Below are 24,300 nucleotides of genomic sequence, written 5' to 3' on the forward strand. Positions count from 1 at the left end.
GTCCTCTGGAAATGCAGCACTATCTAATTTGGTTGATTTAATCAAAGCATAAAAGCAAACAACTCACATACAGAAATTATATCAAGCAACTGGCTATTCGATCAAAAGTTAACACAGCAAAATGTTGACCTAAAACTTATACGGCTACATTGATGTCAACAACCTTTTAGTTTGTTAGTCTGCACAGGTTCGGTGGCATCTTTGTAATGATCTTCCTTATGAACCCGGTCTTCTCTCCATAGGGTCTGCTCGGTTGACTGGTAGCTGCGTCGATGTTCACTTGGTGCACATATTTTACACACAAAGCACTTTTGAAAGTTTACTGTTATCAATGTGAGTTAGTTTATTCTTTTTTACTATTAAACTAATTTGTGGACCCTAATTTCTACGAGAGCATCTCATTATCGTGGAAAAAAAATAACATAATAAATCATAAAATTAAAGAGGAGGGCTTGGTCATAACTATATTTGATAATTAATTCATAACTCTTTAATTTACATGAACAACCTTTACGTTTCTGCTAAATATTAATCGGTGTTGGACCTCTTATTACACGTAACATGTGATATTCTTTTTGTTTGCTAAAAAGAAAGTGATTCATTATATATGCATGTTGTGTGTGAGTTAGCACAGAGCTAATTGGTGAATCTACAAAGAAGAGCATTTATATACCTGCTGCTTGATGTGGAATTTTGCTTTTGTTTTTAGGAATAACATGTACAATCTTGGATTCTATTGCAACGAAAGCAGATCAAGTTTCAGAGTGAAATTTATAATTGTAGTTTTATTGGTGTGAATTATCCTGCACACACACCATGATATCTTTGCTCATGAGTAATCTGCAGGGTCCTTTGGTCCAAAAGAGTTTCAGCAGCTAGGCAGTGCAACAGTCGTTGAGTACTTCCATGTGCCTCCTTATGCTGGGATTTTGTTAGACCGGTATCCCAGGTGTGTATTTTGTCTTCATATAGTTCATAGTTTTATTTAGTTTTGTTATATAATCAACTAGAAACACATTCAGTTGGGCAAATTCTGCGTTGTGACATACATGACATTGGAGTTATGCTCTGTTTTTTATTAAGGATGGTTGTTATGTTTTCTTATATTTACGTTAATACTGTGAAATGTTGAGTAAAAATCAATTTAGGGGAACTATTTACTGGTAGAGATGTGCATATTAATCCTGCCTAAAAAATTTAGTTTATTGGAATTTGCTCTGTGGTTTTGCTTTAAGCAAATTAAGTACAATTAAGTGCAATTGTGGCTTCTTCTTGCTCTGTGTTTGTCAAAGATTCGCTATAGCTGATAGCTCTAGATGTGTAATTACATAATAATTAGCTCTGCTCGTTAATCCAATTAGTTGAGGTAAGGAATATATTTTGACTGATACAACTGCATACTCTCATGGATTTCTCCAAAGATTGAATTTTCAGTTTTTGGGAATGTTAAAAATTTAGTTTTTTTATCTTTTCTTGAAAGGATATGAAATTGGAAATCGAAAATATCAATTTTTTGTTGAAATTATTTGACTTTTGGTTCAAAAATTTGAATGCAAGAGGTCCTGTTGGTTCATTTTTGACCTTATTTTTTTAAATGTTTTTATTATATTTTGTTTTTAGCAATGAATTTAGGAGACCATCTGAGGCCGCTTGAATTTTTTTGCGCAGGATTTTAATAGAGCTTTAAGCTCTTCTTATTCCGTTTCAATTGTTAGCTTCTGTTTAGTGTGCTGTTAGTTTTGTTGTTAGGTTGCTGGCATTGTCTGTTAATTATTATTAACAAGTTTTTGTTGTGTGATTTGAATTTGAACGAAATTAGTAAACACAACATAGTGAAGTTTAGCGCAAAGTGTTGTCCTGTGTTTTCAGCCATTTATCTATATGTATGGGGTTGATATATATATATATATATATATATAGTTTTTATTTTTTATTTTTTTTGTTTTCCAATAATAGGACAGTTAGAGTCTACAGTTTTGTAGATTCTTTGAGATTTTGTTTCTTGAATTTCAGTTTCTACATGACTGACAATTTGAGGTTCAGTTATACTTACAAATGTAATCGACCTTACAAGAATGCTTATCAAAGACTATGTATGTTACAAAATAAAAATAATCACAGAAATTTTGCTCCCCTAATTGGTCATTAGGTAGTTATTTTTCTTTAACATCTGAAGAACATTATATCAAAGACATCTAAAGAAACTTTTAAACGTGTTCTTCAGTACTGCACCTAGGAAGAAATCAATTGCAGGAAGAAGTTGTCAAGTTAAGTGAACAATTGAGTTATTTGAAAAGTTTGGTAAGTGTCTTATGCCCTGGTTTATGTTCAAGCCTGGGTTTCTTAGTTAGCCTACAGTCACTATATTTCTATTCATATATTTGGGTGTGGTGGTACTGTTGGCGCCATAGCTTTGAATCCCAAGATTTTTCAACTATGGCACTTAGATTTTGTCTGATGATCAATTATGACACTTAGGTTCAATTATGACAAAATGTACTCGTATTAACCAGTGGTTAATTTGAGTTCAGAAACTTTACTAAGTTACCACATTCAACGAGTGGCAGTCTCCATTTTCAGTTGGTCTTTAGGTAGTAGTGTCCAATCTTAATTTAGTGTTGAAAATTTTGAACATTTTTGTTTCCTTAATAGATGCCTTCCTGCATTCATGTCTGCTCTAGAGAGCATTCTGCCAACCAAAATGCCAGAAAACGGGATTATATGTGAGACCCCAAAAACATGAGACCAATTTGAGAGTTAATGGAAGCACATGCATGTTTCTACCTTTCCCATGTATCAGAAATGTCATTAGCAGATCTGCAGCTATTTCCTTCTTTAGCACCCCATTGAGCAGGGTGCATATCTTCCCTAAAAAACGAAATAAAATACAAAACTACAAATTAAGCCTCTTACTAAGGAAATAAAAAAATACATGGTTTTTCAGTTTAGGCAAACAGGACCGTTACCATTCACAAAGAGAAAAGAATATGGGATGACCTGCTTTCATCAGAGCTTGGGTCGTTACAGGGTACCTACAAGAAGAGTTGAAATGTTTATCAATATGTATATCATATGGAGACCTTATCCTGGGAGAATTAAGTGAAGGCAGGAAAGTTTGTGCTGTATCACCACAGAAATTCTAGTTATCATACTTCAAATAATCAATTCCCTGCAAAGAAAGTGCATGAGCATTTCAAGATTCTCTGACAACATATCATCATTGGAGATGTTGATTGAGTGAATTGATTACAACATATATATCATGCCCAAGCAGCAAATTATTGTAAATTTTTTGTGTCCCTCTTTGACTGCTCATCTTCTGATTGTAACTGGACAGGATCCTTTATTTTTTTATTTTTTTTATGGTTTATTCACTGTTCGGTTCTGGTTCAGTTGTCCACCTTTTGGTTGGAAGTACAAGAAATGTTGTTAGATTATGAAATTAGGAGAGCTAGGAGATATTTTTCCTGATTTCTATTTGTTAACTGACTTTTGTATTTTTGGTTGCTACCTTGCTCTTAATTTCTCTTTTTCTTCCTTCTTTGCTGCTCTTTGATTTTTACAGTCCCACTGCAAAATTGCACCATACGTGTTTTGCCCATTTTTGTTCATGTTCCTATTGTTTGTTATTGTAGTGGTGATCTTGCATGTTTTTTTATCTGTGCTTATGTTTTGGAGGTTTTATTTGGGACAGTCCATTGTTTATTGCTTTTCATGGCTACTGGTTTGGTTAGATTGCTGCTTTTGATTTATTTAGGGCTGGTTTGGTTACGAATATATTTTTTTTTTTGGCCATTTTGTGATTGGGATGTGATTGTAGGCTTCTTCCATTTCTCTGATGCTTTTTTTTTTTTATTTTTTATTTTATCAAAAGAACCTAGGATTATTTTGATGAGTGTTAAACAATTTTGATTTAATAATTAGGGTTTAGGGTTCTGTTTTGGTAATGGGTTCAATCCTTTTCCTTCTCCAAACTGTTAGTTTAGGGATGGTTAGGGCAAGTGTAGGAAAGGAAATGAAAATTGACATTTTGAGGCTTACCTTTTGGTTGGTGGCTGAGAAAAATGGGGGAAAAGGAAAAGAAAATTGTAGTGTTGAGTGGCTCAGTGGCGGTGTTTATGCAGGCATTTTTTAAAAACTAAGTCCAAATGCATTTTTGTTTAAAACTCATTGAGGCTTATTACCTTTTTGTCAGTTGCTTTCTTTCTTTTTTGCGTTTTCAATTTTCCAAATTATTGTTCAAAGGTCGGTTGCTTTGGCTGGTTGTTGTTTTCTTTAGGTTTTTCTGGGAGTGGACTCTTTCATCCACCCCGAAGTGCTTTAATGAGTGCTGTTGGTAAGTACACTCTCTCAGCGATCCAGAAATATTTCAAGAAAAATCACAACGTACGTGTTTAGGAAAATGAGTAGCCTTTTAATAATAGATGAGCGCAGCTGATTGCGTTCGTGTGTTTTTGATGCTTAATCAGTTATCATGGGAGAATCTTTGTTTTCTGTTTAACTTTTCTGCATCTTTCAAGTTGTTTGTTATTGTGAGGGTAATCCTGCGTTTTTTCATGTGTGCTTATGTTTTAGACAATTTTTTTAGAGAATCTTTTTTTTGTTTTCCACTAATGGTTGCTGTTTTGGTTGAATCGTTGTGCTTTTCTGTGGCTTTATCGATTTTTTTGTTCAGTGATAATTGTGTTCATTTGTTTTTAGTTCTTCATGAGTTGTCTTGGCAGCATCTTTGTTCCCTCTTCAGCTTATTCGAGTATAAAATGATAAAGAGAATAGATTAAGTACAGGGTTCGATACCCTCAAATATAAGGAGTAAAAATTTTCTCAGTTGGCTTAATTATATTTAGGCTGATTCAATGAGAAAAAAAAATGTATGTGAGCGAATATACTGTGAGATGACTGATTTGAGAACTCATTTTAACGGCTTTATCCGGATGCTAATTGAGATCATTATCAATTATAAATGACTGGTCGTTAGCTACCGGTGGATCATCATAATTGGATAGATTTATTTAAAACCCCATTGCGGGTTAGAGCATTGCCAAGCACCGAGCAAAGATGTCTCAATATGACTCGGTAGTTAGTTTTTTTCATGACACAATTTCAATTTCTTTGCTTTGTTTGGGAATTTGTGCGTTTATCTTTGGTCAAATGTAGGGGATAAAGTGAAAAGTGATGTTCTGAGACTTAACACTTTGATTGGTGCACTGTCATAGATTGAGTCCATTGCACCGTCACAGTTTGAGTTACTGTTACTGTGTGTGTTTGTTTGGGCTTCAAATTCTTACTCTCAATCTCGCTAATTTTTTCCAATTTAGCTCGAGGTCTCATCACAACATCGTAATCTGCTCTTACTGCTGCCTTTCATCTAAGGGTTCTGAGGCATGATGTTTGAATCAAGGCTTTGGTATGTCCTGAACTTCGATGCGTTGTTTCCCCATGCTTTCCGTTTAAAACAGCACAGTTTTATCATTTTTCAATTGGTTGTTTGGTTTTTTCGGCCTATATCATTCCTTTGCTCTATGCTTTGTTTCTCATTCTTGGTTGTCTCTGTGACCTTTGATTGTCCAGAGGTCCAACAGTTTTATTTTTTATTTTTTATTTTTTACTTTTATTTTTTTTATTTTACTTTGCTTGTGCAATACTGTTATTGTTCAAAGATCTCTTGCCGTTTCTGTGATTCTGGTTTAACCCAGTGTTCTTGATTCTTTATCGACTGTTATTAAGCATTTTATATGTTTTTTTTTTGTTGCTTTCTTTCTTTGTTGTTTTCTTAATTTTCCAAATCGTTGTTCAGATTATTTGATCGGTACTTAGTTAAGTTTAATACTAGCAGTTTGGCTGTGGTTGAATTGATCCAGTCTCGAATAGTGTGGCATGTGAGATGATAATAGACTAACAGAGGAAAAGGAGTTGATGCATCTGTGTTAGATTTACAAATTTTGGCAAATCCTTGCCATTTTTTTGGTTTCCTGGTGATACATATCCATCTTCATAACCAAATAGCGATAACTTCGAGTTTCTAGAAGTTTTAATGTGTTTCGCATCCTGCATTTTTGTAACGTCCATACAAGTTGTCACTAAGATCTTTTGGTTTCTGGCTACTTTAGTCTTTCATCATTGAATTGTAGGATTAAAGTTTTTGATTGAGTTCTTATTTAATTTCAGATTCGAAATGGGAACAATCTGAGCACTCCTAAAACTGAAAAGTTCTTCAAAGATAGGGAGAATGGTTGTGTCAGATATGGTTTATCGTCCATGCAAGGATGGTGTACCACAATGGAGGATGCTGTGAGTGCATTAAACTTTTCTCCTCCTAGTTGATGATTTCAGAACATAAATTCTTTTATGTCCATTCTCAGAAGTTTCTACTGTTGTATCATTTTCTGTCTTTATTTACCATGCTATAGTTAGGATTCAACTGAATATGATTTTACTTGACATGTTCAAATCCTCTTAGTCATGTTCTTGAATTTTACCATATGTATCGTGTTCTTTGCATTTCATTATCTGAACTTTGTTATTTGAATTTGGTTACCTGAATCGCGCCTACTATTTGATGTGGCCGGTGGCTTTGAATGGCTAGCTGGTGTGATTTGGGAGTGTTTTTAGTCAAAGGGAGACAGAGGACAAAGGTGTGGGGCAGCGATGTCAAGTGGGATTTGGAATTTAGGATAGTAGAATTTTTGATAATTTATGGGATTAAAAGTCTTCCTTTCTTTTTGTCTTGGTGTGATCAATTGTAACAAAGAATTCTCATTAAATTGAGGCATTGAACCTAGGCCTAGCATTTTCAACCTGACCCGTTAATCCGACCCTTCTCGACCTATTAAAATTAGTATTCGGATGAGTGATGAACGGGTCGGTTGGTTAACAGGTCAATCCGTTAATCACCCGTTAAATAACGGGTCATTTTGGATGAACCCACGAAACTTGTTAACCCCCCCGTTATTGAGGACTTTTGTATAATTTCAATAGTCCTAAGAGCAATTCCACCTTTAAAAAAATACGCTAGCACCCAGCCTATTTAATCCACTTATTAAAAAAGGTAACAAATGCTGCTAAAATCCAATCACAAATGGACAAGTATCTAGTGGTGAAGCCAAAAACTTTTTCTAGGAGGGGCCTTTTTATTCCATATGATATAAATTAGATAAAATATGGCAAATATAATCAATTGGGGAAAAGCTAACGTTTTTTCTTTATTCTTGGCAATGAAAATTTTAATCAAATACGATGATACAACTTTAAAAAGTGTTTGAAAAAGTTAGTATTAAGATGATTATTTAATAAGAACATAACTTGTTTACGAGTTCAGCAGTGATAGATCCCAATGAGTACTAATAGGCCAAATGCATCTTCATCTCTAAAACTAAATAGCCTAGTCAATTTTATTAAAATTTTATTAATTTTTATTATAAAATAATAATTTGACTTTTATTTTCTAATTTTTTAATAAAATAAAATAATTATTATTAAAATATTTTAAATTTCTGCATCTCCACACCTCTTCCTTAGTTCCTCGTCGCCACCGCCATCCACCCCTGCACTTCCGTTCCAAACCCACCGCCGCCTCCAAACCTCCTATTCCCATCCTCCGACTCCGTTGCCCTCCTATTCTTCAAATCCCAAGCCAACCTCAACAAGAAGCTCCACACCTCATGTCCTTCAAATATTTTTAATTTCTGCATCTCCACACCTCTTCATCGTCTGCTTTGTCCTCCCATCCTTCTCCCTCTGTGGCTCCTTCCCTCTCGACACCCTTTCCTGCCTCGACCAGCTCCGCTCCTTAACCTCCACAACTCCCTCTTTGGCGCAAAAAAATAAATAAAAAAAGGGTGGTTGACGTCAGCCTGGCGTCATGTAGGCCGAGCCATGGCTCTGTCGATTCTGGGCTAGCCTGGAGACCAGCTTGGGCTGGGTGCCAACCTATCTGCTGGGCTAGAGTGGATTGGCTGGGTGCTGGGCCAATAATTTGTTTGGGTGCCGGCCTAAAGAGTTCCCGGTGGAACTGCTCTAATAAAAAACCCGTTTGCACTCGTGTTTGTGTACGTCCTTTCTCTCTCCTCACTGTCTCTCTCTCTCTCGAGAAGAACAAAGCTACCAGAACCAAGATCGAAGCCATATCGAAGTCGCTGGTGACCAATCCCTACCTATCGTCTTTCTGATACATAAAATCCCTTTTCGTATCTATTTTAATTATTTATTTATGGAACGATTATATGCAAATTCCACAGTTTAGTCGTTATAATTTAATTCAAAGTTTGTTCGGAATTTCAGTTCCGAATTTGCTTGAAATTTTGGATGGGATATGCGAGATGAAGTGTGATTTGAGATATAAACCCTAAACCAAAAGACTAAGAAACCGATCATCGTTTATTCTTATTGTGCACTTCACGTTGTGCAGCAGGGAAAGCCCCTTCGATTTTGAATCCTTGATCTGGTTATTTCCTCTCTATGTGGAATTCGAATTCTACTATATAAAACGGGGTTGTAATTGATTTGGATGAAATGTAAAAATAAAAAAAAATTGTTAACAGATGAAACGGGTGATCCGTTAGCTTCTTTTTCAACTGTAGTTTATCTACAGTCTTCTCCATTCTCTTGGACCAAGCATGAAATCCCAAGCACTATATCACCACAAAGCAAGCAAGCTGAAAAGCAATCCAACAAACCCTTTTTCCAGAAGCACTTAACAGAACCTTTCTATGGGTGAATTGTTGTTTCAATTATACCAAATTGAAAACGAGTATGGATCCATTGGTCAAGCATACGGGGCTGTTGCTTCTTTTTCCCAGGGAAATAAAGCATTTTTTGCAACCACATCTTTTGTAATTAGCTCGGTTGAATGTATATAAAAGCTAAGCTGCTTATCTTACCGACACCGTTCACTCATTTATCCCTTTTGTTCATTCATGATTATATTGAATTTTTTTCAGGTTAAATGTGTCTTATTCATGTAGTTAAGACTGATGTATTCAAGTCCCGCAGCAACGTGCGGCTATATAACTAGTGTTATCTAATGCGGAGACCTTTGTCTTTGCAATCTGTAGATCCACGGGCATTTGGGCAATGGTGGGTTTGCAGACCAGGTAAATGGAGAAAACATGCTGAGTTCGAACATCTAACTACCACCTAACTAATAAAATGACATCTAACTACCCCCATTTAATTATACGTGCCTTGCCTACCCATATTAATGGGAGAAATTTGAAAAAATAACCAGAATTTTTACCTCATATATAACTATAGCCAACATTTTAAGTTTGTGATAATTATAATCAAAATTTAATGTAAAAGTACTAATATACCCTTAATGATTAAAAACTTCCCGGTTTGCTCTTAGCCGTAAAAAACTAGTAGTAGTAGTGCTCCAGCATGCATGGTCAAGCTTTACTTTTTCACAATTCTTGCATCACCAAATTCTAACAATCTTTGTCTTCCCAGCATACTCGCCAGTTGCCACATAATTCATGTACTATTTGACCAACAATATTGAACACTAATTTGTCAAAAAAATGAAGAGGGCTAAAGGTTCAAAAGTTAAAAAATAGTCTGATTTGTCAAAAAACTCATCTCCAATTGATGGCTAGGTTATAATTCTGTGAAATTCACCAGACCAGTATTTGGACAAAGGTAGCCCCTCTTAGCCCATTTTTAGAATTCAGCTCATTAGTTGCAATAATTGATTCAAATTCAAATGCTATATTTGAAAGGGGAATTGTTATTGGCACTTCAAAAATCTCATTCTACACTCCAAACTTTCTATATTTGGAAAGAAAAATACACTTGTGAGAAGTGTAGAATAAGATTTTTGGAGTACCAATAAATTTAGAAAAGTGTTATTGGCACTCCAAAAATCTCATTCTACATTCCTTACAAGTGTATTTTTCTTTCCTAATATAAAAAGTTTGGAGTGCAAAATGAGATTTTTGGAGTGCTAATAACCATTCCCTAAATTTAAAGTACAAACCTAAAACTAAAAAATTATTAAGAGATTTTTGCAAGATTATAATTCTGAACAGAATTATGTTTAGCTCTTTTAGTTAGAGATGGTCTAATGCATGAATAATCAAAAATCACTTCGTCTCTTCCTTCAATTTTGGATCCGCTTTTCCAAATTATTATTAGGGGGCTATTAATCTATTAATTATTTAATTGTACCATTTTGTTCTCAATAAAGTTGTAATCTTTCTGCGATTTCTAACAACATTTCATTTCCCAAAATTTCCATCAAAACATGTGGACAAGGAGGCCTTTATACTATACACAGACCCAAAACCCTGCTACCACTTCTCAGCTTACAAACATGGCTGCAACGGCCAAAAATCCCCCCAAAAATCCCTCAAGTCCGCCCCGTACAAAGAACAAGCTTTCAGGTTCACGAAACAAAGATACCCAGATGTAGTTTTTGTAATGAGTTCGAAGGTATTCTTTATATTTGCTAGATTTGCTCTTCGGTTCATGTTCAAATCACGCAATTTTGTATACCTACATAAAAGCTCAGTAATGCGTCTTAGGAAATTATAATTTTAAGGGTACATTAGTACTTTTATATCAACTTTTGATTATGATTATCATAAACTTAAAAAGGATGGCTATAATTTTATATGAAGTCCAAATTTTAGTTACTTTCCCAAGTTTCCCATATTGCTGTCTCTACAAATCAATCTTTGCAAAAGACAACCACGTCCGTGAAACGGGTTGAACATAAGCATGACGTTCCAATCTAATAGGACACTATTATGCGGAGAAAAAACTTCAAATGAACAATGCATTATTGGATTGAAACACTATATGGCGGTAAACTTAATCTCAAAAGTCCTCCATAGTAAATATAATTGGATAGTGATTTTTGCACCCTCATTTTCACTTCTCTGCAGTAAGCACTCACTTGTTCTTAGCCAATAGATTGAGTAAATAAAAGAAGAGTTAAACTACATAATTTAAAAGAGTGCATATGGTTAAAAGAAATTACAGGAATCACTTCCAATTATAAATAAAGACATACTTAGATATGCCTACAAAAAATTACACTTTTTTCCTACACTTTATTACGTCTCACTTTACCTCGTTGTTTTCTTCTTGTGTCCCACTACCCATTTCGTCAATTCAATTCAAGAGGCTACATAATTTATGAGAATGCTAGCAACCTTATCATTTTGATCTTCTCTTGTAAAATTCTCATTTCTCCTTCTCATCTTTAACATCACACGATGATCCAAACCATTTATTTGCTAAATCACCTCTTAAAGATCACGGTGATCTAAAGTATTTATGTTCTAAATCACCTTTCAATTATCCAACAACCTAAACATGTTTTTTTCAATTAAACCGAAATTATGACAACCTTAATTGAATTCTGATTTGGTTGTTTTGCAAAATTAATCTTTAAACGGTAATATTTCCTAATCAACCGATTTCCGAAAAAAAAAAAAAAAAAAATACATGTGAGATGTTCTGTTATCAATTGTTGTTGTCAAGTGTATTTCCTAGTTTACTATTAAATGTTTGGATATATATTGAAGTAACATTAGAGTAGAGACGAATGGATTAACCTACACAATAACCCCTCAACACACAGCGACCGTAAATTTCAAATGTCTTGTCGGGAAACAAGCCGGATCATACCAGACTCAGTTTTTCTTCTTATTTTGCCAGAGGAATAAGGACCAAATTAATGTTAAACTACAACAAAATTAATATCTTTATTCGATAAAATCGCAAACAAGCTTCACTGCAGGCCAGCCTCAATCCGCTTCTCCTTTTGCTGTTAAATTCAACTGCCAATAATGCTAGGGAGATGAAACTTGCAGTATGTTTGAGATGCAGTACAACCTCAGAGATACTAATCATAGAAGGGGAAACTGCTGACAACTTCAGTTGCAGTGTGGGGTCATTTTACCTTATAGCATTCCATCTCCATTGTCTAGCTCATTACTCAGCCACAACCATTTACAGAAGTTATCGTCTCCAGAACAAGCCGGAAAATGAAGGCCTCCTGCAAACAGTAACTAGGCAGGAGAAATATTTAGATGGGAAGGAGATGGCGACCTCTCCTTCCTTTTGCCTGTCACAATTGTGGTTTTATCATTGTGACTGGCAACAGAGTCTGATGTGCATGATCGTAACTCATGGTTGTCGCAAATACCACCGTTCTGAGAAGATGCCAATTTCTGTGAGACTTCACCACAAGCTTTAGATACACTTTGCCGTGTAATACAGAGCCAGGTTCTTGCAGGCTCCTGACAGCTTTCATCTGCTACGGGCACATGCCATGATCCATTTTCGGATTCCTGAAACACATTTAAGGGATCAGCTAATCACCAACACAGACTATATTTGAGACCATTTAAATGTCTCCAAACATTTAAAACAATGATCCAACTAGTGAAGATTATCATCATTCTATTACGCAACTGAGATTTATTTGAGACCATTTAAATCAAACGTTAAGCATCCAAGGCGCCTCAGAATAAAATGGCAAACTAAAACAGCGTTTTACTAATTAAGGTGACAATTGAGGGGCAACTTGGGAGTCATAATCTATCTATGGCAAAGTTAAAGCCCAACTTAAGTCTGTTTAAACCAAGGTGCCAATTGATTAACATGTTGAAATCTATATCTCTATTGTTCAACTGCTGTTGAAAAGATTACGACTAACTTTACACAAAAAAACCTATTGCCATCAAGCTTGAGCATAAGAAACGGTCATCGCAACTTTCGCATCAGCATGAGAGACTATAAACCTAGAAATATACAAATTAATGCAAGGTAAGCATCTTTATTAATGCAAGAAAAGCAAGTACCTAAAGGAATCATTCAAAACTGCATGGCATACTTTAGATTTTAGGTTTTACCCATACAAGTGTTCCTCCTGAATATCCGGAATGATTTATCTTAAATTTACAATCCAATAAAATCTTGTATGTTCATTACTCATATATTTCCACATTCCTCAGTTTATTTTCCACATTAATTTCCTATATGAATAAGAATGGCAGTCTTATTTGAACCCCCAATTTCCAACATAGCAAATTTTTTGAAACTTTATAGTGTAATTTTCCCATCAAAACCTTTGAAAATATTGAAATAAACAAATAACTATAATACTTTCATCCTCCCAGTCACTGTTGCAGGACTGATATCACCACCTAGGGGTTTCTGCAACCTTCCAAACCAGCAAAGGTGCCGTGCATCCTTTCTTTCACAATTATTTGTGTTTGACAAAAATAAAAAGTAGATTTGGAACAAAATAAAATGAATGAAGGTTGCCATTGTACTTTCATCAACCAAAAGAACATTTTACAAATTAGGATTCAAATAAAACCATTAAGTTGAAAAAAATACCCTATCAGCATAAACAATTAAGAAGTGTACCATAAGATAAATCAGATAGACAAAGGAACGGAAAATAATCAGTAAGGACAGTCTACCAAAAGTAACCATGAGAAATTCAAAATGGTACCTGGATGACTGAAGAATATGTGGGCGGCATCTGAAGTTTCAGATTGCCTTTGGCAAAAGTATATCGAACCTGAAACACAAGATGCAAGAGAACTTCTAGGATTAACGATTCAATGAGTGAATAGATCAGTTCACATTTTAAGCAAACCAAAAACTAATCAACTAGATTTGACAAACCATCTAACATAGCAAAAAGACAAATATGCAGAAACACCGGTTGGATTAATATCTTTTGACTTTATGTGCTTTTCTACATAAGGTTTAACACGATTTTCTCTATGTTACATCAACATACAACAAATATGCAATGTAATGACAATGATTTTGCCTTGTAATATCGTTAGAGGCTGATGGTAATGTAGAATATGGGGAGCACAACCCTTGAATTAGTGTTTGTCTTTGATTTATCCAAATTCAAGCATGTAGCGGGTACACTGGCTAGAGAAGGAAATGGAAAGGAAGACACACCTCGGCACACATACAAGAATATAACTATCACTAACTGTAGGTTACCTATAACTTACTGTCTCAAATCTGTTTGGAGGCAGGGCGGTAGTGGAAACACCTTTGCCCAGTGGGAAAAGGCTTAAACTCTCTTAGATGTGGTCGAGACGTGACTAGGCGGCTGAGGCGTGTGACTGGGCGTTCCCAGACCCTTCATCTTCCTGGGACCTTCGAAGTCGAAGGCTGGGAGGGCTCTGAGTTGTGCTGCAGTGGCATCTTCACGAAGAAGACGACCGCGAAGAAGAAGAAAGCTAGGTTTTTTTTCTTTTTTTTTTTCAAGACTTTGGCCCAAAACGACATGGTTTTGGCCAAGTCTTTTAAATATTTTTAAATGACTTGGACCGAAATGACGTTGTTTTGGCCAAGTCTAAATTTTTTTAATATAACCCTAGCAGGTCCCTCCCTTCTTCCCCATCCCAATACCCGATTTTCCCATTTACAATTCACCCAATCCCCAATTCCCCAATTCCTCAAACCCTAAACTCTCCCCAATCCCATATTTCAATTTTACCCCAATTTCATACCTCAATTTGCTTCAAAATTATCCACACCACCACAGTTTGTTTCAAAATTCAAGTAAGGTTTTTAGTATTCTAATTTCTAATTCTAAATGGTCAGTTTGATTGTTGATTAATATGTTCTACAAAGTATTATATTAATTTACATATATATTAAAAACTTCAGGTCCTGTGAGGCAATGCCTCATGCCTCAAGGCTTTCGCCTATGTGGGCTATCCATGAGACGCCTCACCTACGCCTTCGCCTTTAAAAACATTGAATGAAAGGTAAATTATTAGCATTGTCCAACTCAAAACATATTTCGAATCAAAAACTCAAAAACAGTGTTTATAAGATGTATCTGAATTATATTAGAACTTATTCCTTGCATCTATTGTTCATAAATTGCTCAAGACTAGGACCCCTTTATCTGCAACTCATACCCATCTCTCATCACCCCTATTAAATAAAATCCACTCAACTTTCTGTAGTGTGATTTGAGTCATCCACGGGGTCCATCTACACGGTCCCTTTTATTATTTGTGATCATGCAGTGTGATTTTAGGATTCATATGTCTCGTGTCAACACTACTAAAGAAACGAACAAGTTTCACATATTTTGGTTAAAAGTTAAAAATACAAAAGGAAAATCTTACTTCTGAACTGCATTGAGAGGCACTGTTTCTCTATTAAAAAAAATTAAAATAAGAAAAAGAAAAATGGGTGTTATTCTTACCAGCTTACTCAAGTAACAGAACTAAGCTGATTAGATTGGTTCAGATGGTCAAGGCAGGTCAGAATCTAAGTTTTAAAGAATCTAAGACTTAAAAAACAACATATTTAAAATGCATACAAGTTCAAGCACTGCAAATGAAAATGTTTAAAATATGAGGTCATGACAGAATTGAATAGCTTCGATAAGGCCAAAAACGCAAGGCATTGCAATACACAGAGTTTCATATCATGCCAAACCATATGGATTCTTCCATACTCGTTCTAAATAGGTAACTAATAGAAGATATCATCTATAATGATATGTTGATGAGATTGTGCAAGAGAATGAGATAAAACATGGAAAAGCCAATAAAAAGTTGAGGGCACATGCAATAACACGTAGAAAGATGTTAAGGTTGTACTAGTAAATGTACTTGGTGTCTCTCTTTCCACTTGAGGAAGAAGCTGCTTCCTAGGAGTTCAAAAATGTGGTCTCGCATTTCATCGTTTGTAACGAGCAAGCATTTGAGTTTCACAGCAGCATAGAGCCAATACCTGAGTCATAGCAGAGAAGTAATTTGATTATTCGGAGCATGACAGTCGTGATGTTTAAAATGGTGAACACAACCACTATAGAGAGAATGGTATTTCATTCATCAAATTTTTCGTCAAAATGGTGAATAGGTGTCAATGTTTTTCTTTTAAAGACAGATACACGGAAAGAGAGAGAGAGAGAATTGCAAAAAATAGAATCAATGTTTTCATCAAAACAGAGAATGTGACCATGAAAAGGGTTTTTTTAGAGAAAGAAAGATAACTGCAGAAGATTGCACAACATAAAAGCAGGAAACTAGTAATAACATTCAGCAAGTAGTGGATTGGAGGCTCATACCAATCGTCATTGGAACCACTCGGTGTGGCATAAAGAATGCCTTTACCCATCCACTCCTCGAAGAGTTTTCTGTGGGAAGGATTTTCCACAAGTCCCCGGAAACGTCTATTATGCATGACAACAAGTGGCCATTTCCCTCCACTCCTATTGTACAATTCTTTTACAACAGCGTCGAGCTGCTCTATTATAGAACATAAACATAGTGTCATGATTACATGTGGCAAAGGGAGAGGAAGGGGGAAGGTGGGGGCTATGCAATAACAGGAGAAATAAGCAAAAGAAGAGAGAAGCCATCATTTTGAGGTGTACAACCTGAGTAAGACTGAATCCACCATCAGCGAAATTTTGCTGGTAAAGCCCAATATTAGCTCCATCCACTATAGCTTCATACTCAGCATGCTTGTCCAGCCAATCCTTTAAAGCAGTTGAGTGGAGATAAATTACAATATGTTCTCAAAGTACTTTTGACCAGGAAATTGAACACGGAAAGTACATGCTTTGCTACTTTCAACTTCTTGATAGACTCAACAACTCTAATTCGACTCATAAATATTTGGTTTCTGTCATTTCAAGACAAACAGATGTGGAAAGTTTAAACCAAGGCAACCACAAAAAAAGATCACCACCCAAAGACTTGGCATCTCCATGGAATCAAAGGTTTTGATTGTTTCCTTCTAATAGTTGGATATGCAATCAAACGTTAAGCGAATGCATTCCAAAGCCCATATTATTCATTTACCCATATTCATAATCCAGTAACAAAGTAAATGAGCTCAATTTAACCCAAAATGACGGGAAAATATGAAAAGAGAGATTTTTGTTTTCTGGTTGTACTCATCATAAAGGCATAGACCCTTGCATACACATTGCATATATTTACAGGTGTAGTAAATCTATGACTCTACCTCTAATACTTTAATACGGGTCAACCGAAACAGACTCAAACTGTAAAGCATCTCAGTTCCTGCATGTTCAATCATTAAAGGCTCAACATATCTACGAAATCCGAATCAAGAAAGCGTTTATACTAATACTGTGGGGAAACGGCATCACACGGTAACAGTTTCATTATTGTCTAATGAACTTTTAAGTCAGTTCTCAATTCCTCAAATTTGAATCCATGGAATCTATTACATCATTACAAACAACAATTAAACATCCACATAAACAATGATTAAAGTTCTAAATAATGCATAGAAAATTAAACAAAGAGAAAGATTTTGGCTCACCTGGAACTCACTGAAATTAGACTTAACCTCCCTTTCCATTGCCAAAGCAGCAACCGACTGCGCAAACCTCTCCGTCTCCGCACAATCAAGGTCAACACAAACTAAACGCTCATCACAACAGCTACATTGACTGCTGCTCAAATCCACATTGGCTCTCCTCACATCCCAAACCCCCTTCCCGATCCACCCCTGCCCGTGCCACCCTCCTCCATTCCTCAAAACTGACTCTTTAACCCGAACTGAGTCCCAATTCACCTCACCCACCTCACAAGCCGCTCCACCACAAAACCAATCCTCAATGTTCTTGGCCGTTGATTCACTAACACACCTCCCTGCATTCCTCAACTTGTGCAAGTACCCATAAACCCTCTCCCCATTTCCCGTTTCCGCGCTGACCTTCAACAACGCTGCAATCTCCGGCTCCTCCAGGCTCACCCCCACCATACCCATATGCTCCTCCACCTCATACGCCTTCTCCGCCTCCAATTTCTCACAAAAGCAAAACAATGCCGGGTCATAACTCCGCAACCTCGGAAAAATTTTATACTTCTCCATACCCTTCACCAGCCCAAACGCATAATCCCCATCGCCTTTGGCCGCGGCAAGCCGGGCCATGGCGGTGATGGTGGCCTCATTCGGAAGTATCCCGATCGACAACATGTGATCGAACATGCGGAAGCCATTTTCCAAGGACAATTGCTTGATGGAGGGGTCGGCGACGGAGTTTGAGCAGAGGTAGAGGAGAGTGTTGAAGTGGTGGTGGTTGAGGCGGGTGTTCTGAGAAACGGCGGATTCGTAGAGGGAGATGGCGGCGGGGAGGTCTTTGTGCTTGGAGCAGAGAGTGAGGGAGGAGTGGAATTGGGCTTCTGGGGTTTGCTTCTTCTTGATCTTCTTCGGGGTCCCCATTGGCATGGCGGAGTAGGGTTTTGGGGAAGACAAAAAACGGAGGTTTCTGGTTTGTAATGTTTAAATAAGTATGGGCTGGGCTTGCATATAGAGAGAGCAAGGTGAGAGAACGTTGGATTTATAAGAAGATGGGCTGGGCTTTGAATACAAACTAAATAGTTGCTTTTTTTTTCCTTTTTGAGAATTAATGGTTGCTTCAAGCTTTATGATGTTTAAACTTGGGTCGTTTCCTCTTCCTCCTATTCTTTCTCATTGAATCTGGTTCTTCAGGGTGTTGGTCTCTGTTATCATCGGCGATCCCGGAGCTGGGACTGTTGTCGGACAAGTTGAATTGAACTCAGGTATGTTCTAAGATTTATCCCGATCCTATTTGTTTAGGTTTGTTAATTTTTGCTCTATTTTTTCTGAAATTGATTGATTAATTTGTTGCGTTAGTGTGGTTGCAGATGAGTGTTTGAGGTAGAGATTTTGGGTTTTCCCAAAGGCAAGAACTAAAACCTAAACAGATAAATTAGGACATGAATTATGGATAAAAGGCATGCAATAAACTGGTAGAGTCTAAAGCTAATATAATCTGGACTACCAAAATCATGAACTATTGGTAAGTTAAAGTATGTTATGCATGTTAAACACAAGTTTTGGGTTTTTTGTTCCGTAATTATCTATGTATTTGCCTTAATCTGCCTGTGTGTAGTGTAGATAATTTTAACCAACATTATAGAATCCATGTTTGATTGAAAAATTTGACTGTTCTGAGATGGAAAAGATAATTTTTGGGATACTTAGTTTTATCCGGAAACAAATAGTGTTTATCATCACCAAGTGGTACAAAGAGTATTTTAAAGTGTTTTTTTAACCAATCTATTGTCGAGTTTTCTGGCGGGTTTCTTATTTTATTTTCTATTGTCCTGCAAGAAACCAGAACCTTTCCATGCTCGAGAGTTCCATAGGTATGTCACCGCTCTTTTACATATTCCCACTTTGATTTCCAATACGAGGTTAATGCCTTTGATTTCCAACAAATTTCAGTTAGGTAATTTGATTTCCCTCAAAATATATAAATTATGTGTTTTCTTTAATCATTTTGTTATAATATTCATCCCATTTCAATTTAATACTAACTGAATCCTAATTTGTTCAATTTCTTTTCGTTAGGCGATTGAGTGTGGTTGTTTGCCGTTCTTTTTGAGGTGAGATAAAGTTTATATCTGTAGATATACGTATCTTAACAACAACCATGGGGGTTGCCAATGACTCCTTTTTTTTTTCTCTAAATTTTTTGTTTTTTTTAAGTGCTTTTGAAGGCCAATGGGACCCACATTTATTATTTATAATTTTATTAGTAACGGCCAACGGGGCCCACATTTAGCATCACATTTTGGAGGTTGCATTAAAACGATTTCTGTTGCTATATTCTTTTATTTTTTTTAAAGGGACCTTACTATTGCTTATGAGTTTTATTTTTCCCTTTAATTGGAGTTTTTTTTTTTGGGATACAATTCTTTTTTTTTTTTTTAATTCTATGTTCGAAAATATAAGCATAGTTTATAATTTAATTTAATTTAATTTAATTTTTTTATTTTTTTAAGTATGTAATTAGGCACATATTTATGTATTTATTATAAATTTGCTTAAATCCACCTAGGCGCTAGACCCTAGTCCTAGTGCCTAGCATTTTTAGAAGGGGTATTTGTCGTTTCCCCCCCTGAACTTGTAAGAAACTGCCAATTTCCCCCCTGTACTTTAATTTTGGCCAATTACCCTCCTGAACTTGTATAATTGGCCAATTTGCCCCCTCATGTTAGATTTGAGAATTTTCCATCCAATTTTCCATCCAACTCAGTCACATGCACAGCACGTGCCAATTTTTTTAGGGTAAAAAAGTAATTTTATCCATAATGTGGACATTCTATTTTTCTTTTTCTCTTCCGCTAGTTCACTTCGAACAATTTTATCTAAATTAACCATAAACGTCTAATTAGCAACTGCAAAATATTGGCTCAGCGCCCAGTTTACCAAAATGAAATTAACGATTCTTACTACAATAAAGTTAACAACATCCAAAAAAAATATGCAACAGACTTGCACCTAGTGCCAAAACCAATAAAACCTATCAATTTTATAGTTCTGCAGCATAATCCCATTAAAAGAACAACTTAACCTCAACACCAAAGATTTTCATTAACAGTACGAAGGGCCCTCCAACACATCATAGTTACACTCTCCATGGTCTTGCTTTTTTGGCAACATGTTGGGGTTGTGATGCCATTTCATTAGCCTTCCTTGTGACTTGATTCACACGACCACCTCGGTTCACCTATTTCAATTTAACACGGAAGCAACAAAAATGTTACCAAACCCAAAACAACAAAAATTAATCTATAACAATTTTTTTTTTTAAATTAAAAAAGACAGATTCTTGTTATTACATGTAGTTTAGAAGTTCCTTGTGGCCTAGTTTGAGATGGAGCAGCCCATGAGTGGTGATGTGCACCAATTTCCTACATCAAAACCATTTATACCCAATTAGTAATTTCATACAATTGCATATATAGTGGAGTCAAACACAATATAAGTATTTGATACAAGTCCAATTTACAATTACCTTTGCAACTGTGCTCAATCCTTTTGCTTTTGAGTTAAGACCACTTATTGTGTTATTTCCTTTTGGCGTTTTAGGTCCTTTTGCATTTGAGCTAGACCCTTTAGATATGCTTGTACCGACTGTTCGCCCATGACTCTACATTATTTATGTTCACTTAGCGACTAGATAAGTGATATAACAAGACTCAAAATAAATACAATCCTTGTTGATCAAATTACCTCTTTTGTGAGTCCAAAACCTTGTTGTGATTGTAGTAGCCCTTGTGGACAACTTGTTTTGTTGTGTCCTTCCTCTCCACAGGTTTGGCAATGCATTACAACATCATACTTCCTTAGCTTTGTTGCCCCCTTCTTTATCTCATCTGGTGCTTTTGTTCTTTTGCCTTTAGGTCTTCCAGGTTGTTTGTGGTAAAAAGGGGGTTTAATAGGCCTAAGGTAGGTTCTCTTCCACTGTTCTTTTTCAGGCATAGGAGCAATATACCCTTCATAACACCTATCATAAGCTGGCCTTTTGTAAAGTGAGTGAACAAACAATTGTGGACTAGCCTCCTTCCTAGCAATTGTGGATATAGCATGGGGACAAGGAATGCCACATAGCTGCCACTTCCTACAAGAGCAAGTGTGCCTTTCCAAATCTACTGCAAACATACTACCAACCAAAGTATGCACTTGATATTGACCATTCCCTGAATAATTGGCAAAACAACTGAAACTATCCATTTGATTTTTTTCAACAATCTTTAAAATTCTAGGTCCAACTTGTTGCGTCCACTTAGCTTCTCTTAGCCTAGCCATTCTCAACATCAAATATTTTTGAATCCTTTGTAACATCGTAATAATCGGTTTATCTCTTGCATCTAAAATTGCAGAATTAAATGACTCACACATGTTATTCAATAACAAATCACACTTTACCGATGTTCTGAAATAAGATCTACTCCAATGGCAAGGTGGCTTATCAGCTAGCCATTCCACTGCCTTATCAGATTGATTATTCATCACCTCAATTTCAGCTTCAAAAGCAGGTACAGTAGTTGCTCTTGCTGCTGCCCACAATCTCTGTTTTAAGGCAAGTCCAGTGTGACCTGCACTTCTAAAATTATTATGCAAATGTCTAACACAATGTCTGTGTTCTGTAGTTGGCATCAGACTCCGAATAGCATCACCTAGTCCTTTTTGTTTGTCAGTGATGAATGTCCAAGCATTTCCATTCTCAATTCCCACATCCTCGAAAAAGATCTCCAAAAACCAAGTCCAAGTCTCCCTATTTTCCACCTTCACAACAGCAAATGCTATTGGAAACATGCCGTTATTGGCATCAACACCAACAACACTTAAGATTTGACCAGGATGGGGTCCCTTAATATGACTTCCATCAAAACCCACTATAGACCTACACCCTTGTTGAAAGCCTTTCTTCAATGCAGCAAAGCATATGTACAACCTTTTAAAAATAGGGTTTTCACCTTGGAAATCTGTTTTTACTTTGATAGTACTCCCAGGATTTCTCACTTTCAACTTTTCCAGGTAATCCCAAAGCTTGGCATATTGCTCATCTATACTACCTTCTGTTACTTTTTTGGCAATTCTCTTTGCTTTGTAAACTTGGTTTTTTGTTATGTCAATACCATAATGCTTTCTCACAAGTTCCATGAAACCAGTCACACTCATATCGGGTTTCAATCTAAGCTCCTCATCGAACCGATCAGCTAACCAAGAGAGGTGGCAAATTTAGAATGCTCTTCCCTTACACAAATGTGTTCAGGATTATAGGTTTTAATTCTAACTGTTGGTCCCTTCCCCACAAAAGAGGCATACAATTTCCATTGACAAGGTACTGCAGCTTTTCCTAGACATTTGATCCGTAATCTGTTGGAATCATTCACTGCCCAATCTAACGGTCGACAAACAGACACGCCATATACCCTTACTGCCTCCCTGCATTGTTTCATGTTTGGGAATTCCAACCCTAGATGAAGAGTGGGATTAATTTTATCTGACTCTCTCCTATATTGAGGTAGCTTAGGTGTTTTAAGTCTTCTTCTAACCTTCACATTGGCTTCATGCTCTTCAGACTCAGACCTAACACTATCTAAATCTTCTGAATTGTATTCTTCAGTGGAGATCTCACCAAGTTCTCTGTGTGTTTCTTCAATAGAATCACTCGCTACAATCTGATCAAACAAGACATCATTTGCTTGTACATTTTTTGCACCTTTATCATCATCTTCCTCAGATTGTTCATAGTCAGAATCCTTGAACTTAAGAGTAATCCCATCGTCATCTTCCTCTTTTTCTAAATCTATAACCTCTTCATTTATTCCTTCTACAGTGTCTCCAACAACCTCCACATTCTTATTTTCTTCATATTCATCATCCGCATTAAACCCCTCAAATTGAACATCCATATCAACAAATGTAGCTGCACACGGATCACTCCCAAGATTGTTTGTGATTTTCCTTAAGTCAACCAAGTATAACAAATGCAACCTAACTTGAGGAGATATGAGTGAAACCCACTGAAACACATCTGCATCGCATTCAATTTGCAAAAAATCCTTTATTTGGTGCCAATAGTAAAAACCTACAGTCTCTTTATTATACCCAAGCACTATAGCAACCTCATACAGATCAAGCATGGACATATAATCTTTAGTATAATTGTCAACCCACTGTACAATACCACCCACATACTGACCGGCTTTAAAGTGACCACCATGGTGTATTTCAAGTGTGAATAGGTCATGATTACCTACAACAAATGCATTAAAATATAATCAGAATGAAGATGGTTCACCCAATTAAATGTGTCTTTTATGTTGACAAAAGTGTGAAGCAACCCTAAACCCTAAACCCAAGTACGTTACAGTTAATTTGTAGGACATGTTTGTGGACTTTGAGAAAAACTAAAGATCATTAAGTCCCTCAATTTATTCACATCTACGTGTATAAGGGTTGTTTTCATCTCTTCTGGAAGTTCAATGCTTTGGTTGAAAAGGCAAAGATGAATCTGAATAGCGTTGAAATCCCAACCTGGACAATTACAACAACACCTAGAAAGCTTACGTGAGGGATAGACAGAGAGAATAATTTGATAATTATTTGCTTGGTCTGTATCTTGGAGGAAATTGAGAAGGAAAAATTGAAAACTTACTGCATCTTGGAGGATGTCCACCATCTCTGACCACAATACTCATCGTTCCCCTGCTTCCTGATTATCTTTTCTCAAATTGTAACCCTAGGATGCGGCTTGCGTTCCCCTGCTTCCCCATATACCCGACATCGATTAGGTTTGGTTGTGGTATATGATTACCTTTTTACCCTCACACCATTAGCATGTGCCAAGCATGTGACCAAATTGGATGGTAAATTGGATGGAAAATTTTAAGATATAACGGTAGGGGGTAAAATGGTGAATTACACAAGTTTAGGGGGGTAATTGGCTAAAATTAAAGTTCAGGGGGTAAATTGGCAACTCCTTACAAG

At 36.3% G+C, this 24,300-nt stretch overlaps 1 protein-coding gene, 1 long non-coding RNA gene and 1 pseudogene across 4 annotated transcripts; 1 reads left to right on the top strand and 2 right to left on the bottom strand.

Moving 5' to 3' along the window:
• The first annotated feature begins 448 nt into the window (after positions 1-448).
• Positions 449-6,835, top strand: LOC137715902 (uncharacterized). 2 transcript variants are annotated; one of them, XR_011065610.2, is made up of 4 exons: positions 449-949; positions 5,319-5,407; positions 6,169-6,291; positions 6,587-6,835. It is a non-coding gene; the product is annotated as an uncharacterized LOC137715902 (long non-coding RNA). The 2 variants fall into 2 exon arrangements; XR_011065609.2 differs by lacking the exon at positions 6,587-6,835 and having other exon boundaries at positions 500-949; positions 6,169-6,481.
• A 4,770-nt stretch (positions 6,836-11,605) lies between these two features.
• On the bottom strand, positions 11,606-18,263 carry LOC137716367 (proteinaceous RNase P 2). Of its 2 annotated transcripts, none has more exons than XM_068455807.2 (6): positions 17,305-18,263; positions 16,388-16,489; positions 16,076-16,251; positions 15,606-15,738; positions 13,469-13,537; positions 11,606-12,296 (listed from the first exon to the last, which is right to left on the bottom strand). In XM_068455807.2, the coding sequence occupies exons 1-6, from the start codon at positions 18,214-18,216 to the stop codon at positions 12,015-12,017; spliced, it is 1,674 nt and encodes a 557-aa protein (XP_068311908.1). In that variant the 5' UTR covers positions 18,217-18,263; the 3' UTR covers positions 11,606-12,014. The 2 variants fall into 2 exon arrangements, with proteins under 2 accessions (XP_068311908.1, XP_068311909.1); XM_068455808.2 differs by having other exon boundaries at positions 15,618-15,738; positions 17,305-18,261.
• A 2,507-nt stretch (positions 18,264-20,770) lies between these two features.
• Positions 20,771-24,011, bottom strand: LOC148698094 (uncharacterized; annotated as a pseudogene).
• Positions 24,012-24,300: the final 289 nt, after the last annotated feature.

This window comes from Pyrus communis, chromosome 3 (genome assembly GCF_041283825.1).
Source record: "Pyrus communis isolate YQ-2024b chromosome 3, ASM4128382v1, whole genome shotgun sequence".
NCBI classification, from domain to species: Eukaryota; Viridiplantae; Streptophyta; class Magnoliopsida; order Rosales; family Rosaceae; genus Pyrus; species Pyrus communis.

Excerpts from the sequence above, each read along its gene's own strand:
- LOC137716367 (XM_068455807.2), bottom strand. The coding sequence starts at position 18,216 with ATGCCAATGGGGACCCCGAAGAAGATCAAGAAGAAGCAAACCCCAGAA. Across the intron at positions 16,490-17,304 it reads CTAATTTCAGTGAGTTCCAG|GATTGGCTGGACAAGCATGC; the intron begins GTGAGCCAAAAT and ends ACTGCTTTAAAG. Across the intron at positions 13,538-15,605 it reads GACACCAAGTACATTTACTA|GTTCGATATACTTTTGCCAA; the intron begins GTACAACCTTAA and ends CTTGTGTTTCAG.